Source organism: Pezoporus occidentalis, unplaced genomic scaffold (assembly GCF_034315485.1).
Source record: "Pezoporus occidentalis ecotype Australia unplaced genomic scaffold, CSIRO_AGI_Poc_V1 ctg63, whole genome shotgun sequence".
Classification (NCBI taxonomy): Eukaryota; Metazoa; Chordata; class Aves; order Psittaciformes; family Psittacidae; genus Pezoporus; species Pezoporus occidentalis.
Window position 1 is genome coordinate 6,351,778 of NW_026915977.1, and position 12,561 is coordinate 6,364,338.

At 47.3% G+C, this 12,561-nt stretch overlaps 1 protein-coding gene across 4 annotated transcripts in view; it reads right to left on the bottom strand.

Moving 5' to 3' along the window:
- DCX (doublecortin) overlaps window positions 1-11,818 on the bottom strand; it is a 76,583-nt gene extending 64,765 nt beyond the window's left edge. For 2 of the 4 annotated variants that reach the window (XM_062640216.1, XM_062640214.1), the window contains exons 1-2: window positions 11,592-11,818; window positions 9,673-10,063 (exon numbers count right to left, since the gene is read on the bottom strand). In XM_062640216.1, coding sequence (XP_062496200.1) covers window positions 9,673-10,036 — 364 coding nt within the window. In that variant the 5' untranslated portion in view covers window positions 10,037-10,063; window positions 11,592-11,818. The remainder of the gene's footprint in view (window positions 1-9,672; window positions 10,064-11,591) is intronic. The other 2 variants (XM_062640218.1, XM_062640217.1) reach the window with 1 other exon arrangement.
- Window positions 11,819-12,561: the final 743 nt, after the last annotated feature.

Consider the following 12,561-nt stretch of genomic DNA (forward strand, 5'->3'; position numbering starts at 1 on the left):
ATTACAATAGGTTTGAAATCAAAATACTGTAAATAGTAAATAAGTACTCAATAAGTAAAAATCCTTCTTCATATAAGTAGACTGGCTGCATTTCCTTATCTGTTCCCTCCTGCAAACTGGCCATCTCTGAAGAGCCTACCCAACACCTGAGTCTGGCTTTCCATTACAGGATCTCCAGGACAGGATTTCACATCTAATTGGCAAAAGTGTAAATATGGATTTTCAAACAGCCCACTGATTTCCACAGCATTTTATGGTCCAGGAATGTAACACAGCCAGTTCAGTGTTTATGTACGCATCCTTCTGCTGATCAAGTTGCATTTCTGATGGAGGCACTGGGACAATCCCTTGACACACCATTAACAGGTACATATAAACAGAAGACTTTAATAGGTTTAAAAGAGCAGTCTGTGTAGTATTCGTGTCCTTATTACTGCTAAGTGAGCAGCCACAGAAAGATGCAGGATGCTAACATTTTAACCCCAACTTTGTACCCAGTTCACCAGAAAGGGATGTGTACTCGTGGTGCTTACATCAACTGCAGCTTTTCTCCATCTCCAGTGACCAAAATCGTGTATCAACAGGAAGCAGATACTCTGTTTTCCCTTCTGAGGATGGAACAGAAATACAGAAGGGAGAAACCAGCTAGCAAGGCTCCTGATGAACACTGCCAGTTGAGCATTTTATCAACTAGCATCCCCCAAATGCACTAATCCCACCAGGAGGCTCTGTTACCTTGAACAAGCAATAAAGATCTATATTTGAGGCATGTATGCTGTCAGCAAAACCCCTCCATAAACTGATCCTGTAGTGCCCATCGCTGAAGGTCCTTAATTTCTTACATTTCTTGACTCTGGCTCAATAGAAGCATAAAGATACCCTACAGAGTACCATACATTATAATGAATTCCCATTGGAGATATTGGTTTCCAGAAGCACTGAATACTTTGAGTCTTTCTGATTAATAAGTGATAAGTTGTGGTTTATTCATCTGTTTCAGCCAAGCAACACCCAGTGCAGAGGAGGCCCACGCTCCTCTCCAGTTTCACAACTGTGTGAAGTGCAGCAAGGGGAGTTTGAAATGCACACAGGGAGTTAGCCCTCCTAAGAACCTGAGCCCTCCCAAGCCCATAATCCCTGGGTGGCAGAGCCTTTAAAAGTGTGCTCAACAGAACTGTAGCATTAGCCTTTGAGAAAAGGGATTTCTATGTTTAAATGCAGGACTAGGAATAAGGGATTGGAATACTCCTCACCCCTGCCCAGGCCTCTGGGTGGAAGTTACCGACCAATCCTGCACCTCTGCTTCCCTACCTGGAAGCAGAAGTAGCAGTATCTGCCACTGAAATGTTGCAAGGCTTGACTTTCATCTGTGTTTATGTAAAACTTTGAGTTTGAAGACACCACAATGAAAGCAAGTATATATTTGTGCTGTGTTCTATAAACATGGGAGGTGTTAGAGCATATTTTCCATTAATAAGTTCCATGCTTTAAAGTAAACTGTAGAGATTATTGGTCTGTTCAATAGAGCACTATTACTCTTAGTTCCAGCTGAATCATTTGAAATTCTTCCCTGCACACCATATCTGTCTAGTATATTTACAAGAGCATACACTGAAGGCAACAGTCGCATTTAGGCAATACTCTTCTCCCAGGCTTTGTTTCCACAAATGTGGCATTAGGTAGTTGTGCATATATATATATATATATATATATATATATACACACACACATATATATATATACACATAATGACCTTTCAAATTACATTTTCCACTTGTGTCTGTCAGTGTAATCTGTCCTTTCTCACTTGGTTTCATTAAACCAAACCCCTGCAAATACCTCACTGAATTCTAAATCCAGACAGCAATTTGCTGAGAGTGACACTTCAGAAGAGCAGTTCAGAAGGGCAACTCTTCCAGCATCATTTCTGCAGTCACAGCAGTAGAGCTGCAGGGAAGAGGAGCTTTTCCTTCCTTCTTCCCTGACCTAAAGGTGTAACCCAAAGTTTTAACTGAACTTAAAAATCACTTCAGCTGATGTCTTCCCAAATCAGTTTATGGCTCTCAAATAGCAGCAAGATTATTATTCAAGTTCCTCAGTGAGGCACATCCCTTTTGCCATTTGTTAGCCAGGAATATCTGCTATTTCACTTCCCACAGCTGAGTGTTACCCAAACCTTACCATGAGGGGGTATCAGGATTGGGCAAATACGGGCTGAGGACTTGTGAACTTGCCAGCTTCAAACACTGTTGTACTGTGGTACCACTGTGGTACTGTGGCCAGAAGATCACAAGAGAGAAAACTAATGGGGAATAGTGCTACCACAGAAAGAGGAGTAGTTTCTTGGTTTCTCTGCTACTTCCATCTATGCTAAGCCTATAATAGGAAGTCAAGGTGTACAACTCTGCCAGTCAAAGAAATATAAGTGATAGACAGCATGGTTGCAGAAGATGTGCACAGCGTAACAGAAGGAAGGGGAGGATATGAGATTTTGTCAAAAGCAAAAGAAACCACTCCAAGCAGTACATTGCTCCCCAGCCCAAAGCATAAAATCTGTGCACAGATATTTCCAGGAACACATCTTTAGAGCACAAGCAGCTGTGTACACGTGCAGAAATCCAAATACAAGCCCTGAGAAGGTTATGAGGAATTTGCTCTCTGTCACTGCTCTCAAACAAAACCCCAAATGGGAGCCCAGAGAAACACATTAATTCACTGGGGGTGGGAAGATTCTGCAGGAGTGGAAGCATCCTCCTGACAAGATCCAGGCTGCTGCTGAACATGCTGTAGGCATGACACCAATGTGCTAAGGACAGCACAGTGCCAGGTCAGTGCAAGATGCCCTTCCTGCACAGCGAAACCAAAGCCCTGCAGCGTGATGTGCACTTGTCATCATGCCAGCGTGCTCCAGATGTGTCACAACTGCTATCGTGACACCAAACCAGCCAAGGCACTTTTTTATTCTTTCTACCGTGCCCTTAGCAATAGATGAACTGACTGTAGACCTTAAGTCCTGATCAGCATATTTGCCATTTGAAGCCATGGCTTCTAACACACTGAGTTACTCTGACTACAAGCGCATTACACAGTTATGTGCTACCCGTTTGATAGAAGCACAAGGTGATTACTCAGCCCCTAAAGAAGGGATGATCTCAGCAGAGATAAGGTTTGCCTTAGAGAAGGTTTCTTAGAGGAACTCTAAGCTCAAGATGAGCACTAATCTCCCAACCCTCTTAAACAGCTCCTTGTGACAATACTAAAAATGACAGGTTGTGCTTTCAGGAAAAGTTATCCTTCCTCGGCATGCCCCAGCAAGGTTCCAAATATTATGAACTGCAGGCAGAAGTCTTGCGAGAAAAATCGGGACAGCTGGATTGGGGCCATTTTGAAAGTGTCACTGCTAACAGTTATTCCAAAAACAGCCTCTGTGGGCTGCAGGCAATTATTTTGGTTGTAAGCTCTGCTCCTGCAAAGTTGAGATTGTGCTGCTGTGCCCAGCTTTTGTGTTTCATGGGATTTACCATGACTTCAATAGGAATTAAATGGACTTAACACCTTGCAGAGTTCGTTGCATATGGTGTTAAAGTAGGCTTTTCGTTTCAAATGCATGAACTTCCTGCTTCTTTATGCATTAAAAAGGATCTTTCTCTGCCTCAAGACCTACTCCACCATGGCAAAATGAACTCTGGAAGAGCTTCTTTCTTTTGGCTCTTCGACAGGGAGCTCTTCCATGAGAGAGACACCTCTTGTTCTGTTAAGTGAAAGAAACACACGGCTAGAAATTGCCTTCAGAACCACATGATGCCGAGAAAGATTTTCTGGGACCACACCAGTCCTCGTGCAACAGCCAGGAGGAGCAAGCAAATGAAACAGAACCACAAGGAAAATTTTGTTATATAGGATGTAATTAGCCAAGCTGCCAGGACAACAGCCATAGGAAACAATGGCCTAGGTTCCCAAGACTTCAGTACTGGGCTATGTGAAATTCAGTTTTCCAGGCAAACTGGAACACGCACGCACTGGGTGGGGATTTCAATGCACTTCCCATGAACCCCTCAGTCCCAGCACACACCAGGCTCTGTGCAGCTCCAGGGCGGAGTCCCTGCTATGATCACTTGAAACACTCCTGGATGAGCTTTTGGAAAAGATTCCCCAGGGCACGACAGGATACAAAAAGCTTGGAAGCACTCTCTGGAACATCTCACACAGCCCAAGAACATTTGTAATGAAACCCCATTGAGCAAAACAAAATCCTATTCAGCTTTTTCTAGCGTTTAATCTGAGGCAAGAGCAAATTTCAGACAAGTAGCCCAGCACAGGACAAGGGCATAAACCCAGCCTTGGATGGGCCCTCTGACCACAGCACAAGGGGGGGCTGTGTCCTGCCTAACAGCCTGAGTAAACCAGGAGCTCACAAGGGAGGAGCTCTACAGCTTCAACTAAATGTTGAGCCTCTCAAGTTCTAGTTTTAGTCTATGTCTGCATTTCTGCCTTGCTGACCATGTAATCAATGCTGTATTTGTATGTCATAGAATCATAGAACAGTTAGGGTTGGAAAGGACCTTAAGATTTGGTGGGTTTATTTCCACATGAAATCAGCCACTGGCTAGAAGCAGGTCCTAAGTCTACCTATAATAAAACCCCTGAAAGATGCATCTTAGTTCCTCAACACCTTCTTTCACCTTGACATGTTCAGAACATAATCTCCCTGGGCAGGAGTTCTCTCTTCCTACATTTAAATGGTGCCTTGCACAGTAGGATGCCCCATTTGGTCAGCACTTCTAAATACATTGTGACAAATGTCTGATCTTTAAAAGTGGGGAAAATTTGGCTTCTGTGGAAGTGCCAGTCTCTCCCTTCAGAGGAACCAATCCGTTCTTCACCAGCACTGAGGTTAACCCAGAGTTGCAATGGCTTCAGCAGCCAGGACTCTGCCTTGTGCCTTTCCCTCACTCTCAGCTTGCACCTTACTGCCCCTTTCCTTATCTCAAGCAACTGCTAGTGGGGCCACATGGAAAAGCAGCAAAATGATGGAGGGGACTAAAAAGAGCTCATCTGTGGAACAACAGAGACAGCAGGTTGCAACCCGACTTTGGAATGATGTGGCCAAGAACAGCATTTCTTAAGCCATCTTTGCTGTGGAAATGAATGCATAACATCCACTTCCACCTCTATCCAGCCCTCCCTTCAAAGAAGAAGAGTAATCACAGCCGAGACAGGGAGAATGTGCCATCCCATCACAATGGGTTTACAAGTATAAGAGAGGCTCAAATGAGCCGAGGAACAAGCCACCCTGTCCAGATGTCAAAGGCAGATAGGTTTTAGTATAAACTTGGGTGACAATGTGAGCCGCTCTACTGTCAGCTTGAGCAAGGCTGGAAAAGATGGCACATGAGGGTTTTTAGTATCATTCATATTCAAGTTTTCTCACAGTACAAGGCACAGAATTAACTGTTACAACAGCGGCTCACCAATAATCTATAAAGGCAGCTTCATATATCGACTTCCTAAAGCCTTGGTCACTAGAACCAATTATAATATCAAAGGAATAAAGATCACCTGGTGCTCTGTTCCAAAAGATTTACTTACTGACTAAACCAACCATGATAGACAGTAGCACTTGGGCCCAACATCCACTCCTGACTCAGCCAAGGGAGTATACAAGTGGGAGATGCTGTCAGCAATTTACCTGTAGTCAGGACCATCTGTAATAGTGCAGTAATATGCTGTACTGCATTAAACCAACATATAGATTCAGGAAAAATACAGTCCTAATCAACAGCAGCATGTGCATTATTTACAAATACATTAAAACTGAATGCTGGAAATAGGGAGCCAAGATAAGACATTGACTACAGTGATGGAAGATGGCCATTAGGAGTGAAAGGAGGGAGAAAAAAATGATAAGACAAGTTGATTTTGAGAGGTCACTGGGAGATGTGGACATGGGCAGCTTTCTGGTACAGGAGGCAGTTTGGGGAAAGCAGCCAGTGCCAGGTGAAGAAGAACTCAGCAGGCACTAAAAGAACCTGTGTGACAGAGTCCTGGTGGGCTTCCAAAATGTGAGGCATTAGGGTTCAGTACAGGAAAGGACCAAGAAGCACATTCCAACAGGCAGTTAGGAGGCATCCATGTGAAATATTACAGCTTCTGCAATCATACCGAGATGAGCCTCTCTGGTGAGTTCTCTTCCCAGGTTCTACTTGTTTATTGGAAATTACAACATCAGTCACATTATAGGAACTAGAATTGGTTTAGTTATGCTCAGTCTCCAAGCAGAAAGCTAATTTATATGGCAAGCATACACTGTGTATGCACTGTTCTTGTATGTCATAGCACAATTACACTGAAGTCCTGTTTTTCCACATGTGCACCTAGAGCACAGTTACACCCAAGCTAACAGCACTTTACCACAAGGTTGGTTACAACCATGGTATTAGAAATCAAAAGTAATGTATTTCCCAGATTGCTTTTCTGCAACAGGTCATCCCTAGAAATATGGGAATATTGTTATCACTAAGCTGTCAATAACAAGCAGATTGACATTTGCATTTTCAAACACAGCATTCCTTTGTTTTCACTCTGCTCAGATTGTATTTTCCTCACTGATGCTCTGCTGAGGACACAGCCACACACACAATCCCATTTTCCTTTTAGTACCACATCTTCAGTGCTGTTTCCAGATACCACTTTGGCAGAACAAAGCCAGAACCCAAATCCCATCACCTCCTGCCTGTGCCTTAACCAGTAAAAAAACATTTTAAGAGCCAGGTACATTCTGACCTGCAGCAAAACCCAGTGTAAAGCAGGTGTAACAACTAAAGGTTTGACTTCACCGGCAAAAAAAATGGAAAGAGCATAAATGCAGGAACAGTATAAAAAGAGAATAAAGAACTGCATTTCCTGCTGTAGGAGGATTGCTGAGGATTCATGTAAAAAAACCTGGGCCAAGCCTGAGATCTGCCACCAGAGAAAGGCTGTGGCCATAGGAAAAGCTCAGAATGAAACCTGGCAGAATCTCTGACATTAAGGGAGGCCACACCTCCGTTTGACAGCTGTAACTGGGCTGAGAATAACTCCAGCAGGGCTGCATCAGCGCTCTGAAAGGCAGCAATTTCCTCCCAGTAGAACTGCTCTATGGAAACCAATATTTATTCTGTGTGCTTGTCCTCGCAAACTATTTTGGGGAAATGAGTATCCCATTTGACAGATAAAGAATTGTAGGGAGAGATGCTTTAGTCAAGGTCACACAATGACTCAGTGGTGAGGATGCCCCTGCAGTTCAGTGGCTAACACACATCCATTGTCTTTTACAACAGGCAAAAGCCTTGAGGAATTTCTGTCCTTACCAAATCAGCCAGGTCATCTGCTTGGAGGAAAACATCAAGGAACAGGGAAGAACAACTCCCTTCTTGCAACAGATAATCAGGATATTCCAGCTCCAAACAAAGAATGGATTGCTCGGGGAAGAGAAAAGCAGGGAGGCTGCGGGTGTTGTCTGTGCACCCCAGTTTGGCTGCACCACCAGCTTGGTGTTGCCCACAGCCATGCCCTGGCCACATAGTATTGATTTTTGACTCATCCCTCATCCTACAGTCCAAGTGTCCCTCGGGGGAACAGACACTGACACCCTCTCTAGATATAGGAATACACTCAGGCCTCTCCTGAGCATCCCCTGCACACTCAGACGTGCCACCCAGGGGATGCCTTTTCACACTCCCCCCCAGACCTACCACAGCAACCCACCCCCCCCACCCCCCCCAGCCCCTGCAGAAACACTCCCAAATATACCCCCTTACACACCCCCCATATGCACATCTCAGTACACCTCCCTTCCATATAGACTGCGTGAATCATATTCGGATGCAGCACATGAACTCCCAATGCCCTCTCCACACACACAGCCAGCAAAACCCCTTACACACACACAGCCAGCACACCCCATTACACACACAGCCAGCACACCCCCTTACACACACAGCCAGCACACCCCCTTACACACACACAGCCAGCACACCCCTTACACACCACAGGCAGCACACCCCCTTACACACAGACAGCCCAGCACACCCCCTTACACACACAGCCAGCACACCCCCTTACACACACAGCCAGCACACCCCCTTACACACACAGCCCAGCACACCCCCTTACACACACAGCCCAGCACACCCCCTTACACACACAGCCAGCACACCCCCTTACACACACAGCCAGCACACCCCCTTACACACACAGCCCAGCACACCCCCTTACACACACAGCCCAGCACACCCCCTTACACACACACAGCCAGCACACCCCCTTACACACACACAGCCAGCACACCCCCTTACACACACAGCCAGCACACCCCCTTACACACACAGCCAGCACACCCCCTTACACACACAGCCCAGCACACCCCCTTACACACACACAGCCCAGCACACCCCGTTACACACACACAGCCAGCACACCCCCTTACACACACACAGCCCAGCACACCCCGTTACACACACACAGCCAGCACACCCCGTTACACACACACAGCCAGCACACCCCCTTACACACACACAGCCAGAACACCTCCTTACACACACACAGCCCAGCACACCCCCTTACACACACACAGCCAGCACACCCCCTTACACACACAGCCCAGCACACCCCCTTACACACACACAGCCAGCACACCCCCTTACACACACAGCCAGCACACCCCCTTACACACACAGCCCAGCACACCCCCTTACGCACACACAGCCAGCACACCCCCTTACACACACACAGCCAGCACACCCCCTTACACACACACAGCCCAGCACACCCCCTTACACACACACAGCCCAGCACACCCCCTTACGCACACACAGCCAGCACACCTCCACACACTCCCTGTGCACAAACCCAACCCAACACCCTCATGAACCCCCTCAAGGAATAAGGAATCCCAACACCTCCTCTGCAATTAACCCTTCTTACACCTCCCTCCACATATGTATAAACCCCCAAATTTTACCAAGTGCAACCCACCCAAAACACCCTTCTGCATACATACACCTTTCATTAACTCCCCCTAAACACATTGCAGCACACCCCACACACACCCCACCTTCCACACATCCACCATACACACACTGCATGCACCCCAACACCCCACTACACATACTTAAATCCCTGCACAGCCCTGACCACACCCCAACACACACATACAGAGTGCACAAGCCCCTCAAAACACCCCCATGCACAAAGTGCATAAATCCTTCCCACCCTCATTACACACACGCTACATGAATCCCCCAGCACCCTTTGCTTTTTCATTCATACCCATCCACCCCAGTGAGAAACCCATACCGCTCCCCAGCCTCTCCCTGGAGCCATCTGGGACACACATTCCTCCCCAGCCCAGAGAGACACGGGGACACCCTCAGAAAGCCCCGAGCTATGGACACAGCCGTATCTAACCAGGAGTCAGACACACCCCTGTGTCTGCACCCGAGCTGGGGACACCGCAGAGATATCAGCCCCTGCACTGTCACCCTCTCCAGAGGGAAAGGGAACAGGTAGACTCAGCTCAGAGGGGCAGAAATCCCCGAGCACCTGAGGAAACGTGACCTCAGCAGCAGCCCCAAGTGGTGCAGCCCCCTTCCCACCCCGCCTCCTCACTGCACCAGCCCGCGATGCAATTACCTTCCTCCAGCTCATCCATGCTCCCGATCTTCCGCGAGCCATCGATGGTGTAAATGTAACGGACTCCCTGAGGCAGGTTAATGTTGTCGGACAGGGACCGGGTGAGGTCAGCCAGGAGAGCATCGAAACTTCGGAAGCGGTCGGAGGACACGGCGTATACAATCCCCTTGAAGTAGCGGTCCCCGTTGCGATAGAAACGCACCTTCTTGGCTTTCTTCTCGTTACTCAGTGCCTGTAAGGTCCTGGTTCTGTAGAAGCTACAGTGAGCACTGTGAGTGGGGCTGGGCAGCCCGTTCATACGTGAGCCTCGCATGTTTCTGGACGCCTTGTCTCGTTCGTCAAAGTGTCCAAAATCAAGTTCCATAGTTTGGTGAACCCTAAAGATCTGAAGCTGAGCAGGAAGAAGATGGGGAGAGGAGTGCGAAGGGACAGGTTAGAGCCAAGCAGAGCCACGATCCAGAGAGAAAAACAACACTAAGGCAAAGAGCTGTGCCTGGAGCAGGACAGATGCATTCGGGAAGCTCCCCCTCCCCTGACTGAGGTATTGATTCTGGAGACTGAGCGTAGGAGGGGTCCTCACATTCTGAAAGGCATCCAGCTCCTGGGGGCAGGGAGCACGTTCCTAGAGAGCTGTGTGCTCCTGCACCTGGGAGTTTTCAAAGTGCAGTAAATGAGGACTTGGGGCCAGAGGGATACATGGCAAACACAGCTCAGCCCCAAAAAACCTCAACCAAACACCAGTTGGCAATGAATTAAACCTCTGAGCCCTGTGAGGTTTCCTTTGGCAACAGAAAACAAGGAGATCCCAGTAAGTCAGCCCTTCAATCTGTCGAATCACGGAAGGAACCAGAGCATCTGAATGTTTAACATTAGAATAAACTGGCATTTATGAAAGAATGGTCACAGGGGAATAAGCAGTTTCTTTGTGACAGCCTGTTCAATGAGGGTAAGCAATGAGATCCAGCCCACCCTTCCCCCTATCCGCAGCCCCCTCCTAGCCCATCAATCAATTCCCAGGACCAGCCTACATCTCTAAGAAATGACTGGAAAGAAAAATCTGTCACTGAAATGAAGCTTTGGTAAGCTCCTTTCAGCCTGAGACCCCTCTGAATTGCATTTCTGCTCCCGTTTAATGAGGAGGAGAAAATAAAGGGGCTGTTTCCACCCCCCTTCCAGCCTTAAGTGCTTTAATTGCTGGAAGTGCCACTGCTCAAGGGATACACCGCCCCTGCTCCTCACCTTTCATTGTTCTGAGCACGGGGGGCTCCAAGCCCCAGCACAGAAAAGCTGAGACTTGAGCTGACACCCACCAAGCAGGAATGTCTGTGCAGTCTCCAGTTTATGCTCATGAACAACCTTCCTCCTGCACCAAACCCCAACACAAAAGGAGGAGGAACCCCCAACCCTGCAACAGAAAGACCCTTCCACTCCCCCAGCACAGCCAGGAACATGCAGCTCACGTATGTTGCTTGCATGTTAATACAGGGTAGAAAGGGGGTTTAAAACAGCACTTGGCAGTGAGGTATAAATCTAAGAAAAGCTGTTGCTATCTCTTCTCCACCCTTACATTTGGCAGAACGAAGCTTCTTCCCTGTATTTTTACAATGTCAGTGTGACCTGTGCAAGAAAAATCCTTGTCCCCAGTCTGCAGTAAAGCACAAGATGACAATGAGGGGATCTGCACAGAAATCACAAGTTGGGAACATTCCCCCCATGTCTGCAGTCGGGGCAGATTCAGCCCGGTGTCATGCCCTGAACAATGAAACATCCAAGCAACTTCGGGAATGAATCAGAGGATGCAGAGGTTCGGTTTTAAAATGAACTGCAGCTACTGTAAGGTACAAACAGGCAGATTCCCCCATTCTAGCTGACATCTGTTACTTTCCCGCATGCAAGTCACCTAAAAAAGCTCTACTCACCGGGTTTCAGCGCGCAGGGTGGAGATGCTGAGAGAAAGAACACCAGGCTCACTCTGCCTTTGTTGTCTGAGCTCCAAGCAAGAAATTCCTGCCAGGGTGGATGAGACGCCTCCTAGGTCCTAGTGCCTTGTTCCATCCCTCCGCAGTAACTTTGCCTCAGTGGTTTTTACTCTCATTACCAGTTTTCTGGTTGTTGTATTCTCTGTATTTGAGGAAAAAAAGGGTGTGTTCATGTCAGCTCTGGGTGTGTTAACTGATGTGAACATAACAGGGTAAACAGTTTAAAGGGGCAGGATTTGGGGTGCAGTTCTGAAGGATGCAAATTTCCCCCTGGCTCTAGTTTCACTAAGAATGGATCTGGCCCCACTAAAATAAAGGGGTAATTGGACCGATGCACCAGCATTATAGGATTATCAGTACTGGGATTTCATGGCTACAACCCTGCAGTGTGCTGCAATGCTGGCACTAGAGTCCTGTGCATTAGGAAAGCAACTATGAGCAAAGCTGACCAGTGAAGCTGGGCATACTCCTGCTCCTGTCCTGGTTTTACACAGCAACCATGTTTACACTGGCTAGCAGAAAGGGAGAATTCACTTCATGGTTCTGCATGAAGTGCCCCTGAATAACTTTTCTCCGTTAACACTGGACACAAGCCAAAGCCAGAGCTCTGAATCCCAGTTCATTCAAACCCCAATGGGGCTCAGGACAGAGTCATTCAACACAAGCTTAACCCAACAGATTCAGCCTGGCTCCTGTGCCAAACTAAGAGAAGTTTATTTTCCAGTTCCACTGCAGGACAACACAGCTGACACAAAATTGTACCGGGCGCTTTCACTTTGAAAACAAAATCTTTCTGGATGGAGATTTCTACCCTGCAGCTTGAAGAACAGCACCACTAACCCCACTTGGTGCTTTCAGAGAAGACCAGGATTTGGAAACGGGAGGGTCTTCTCATGTGTAGAAAGAAATA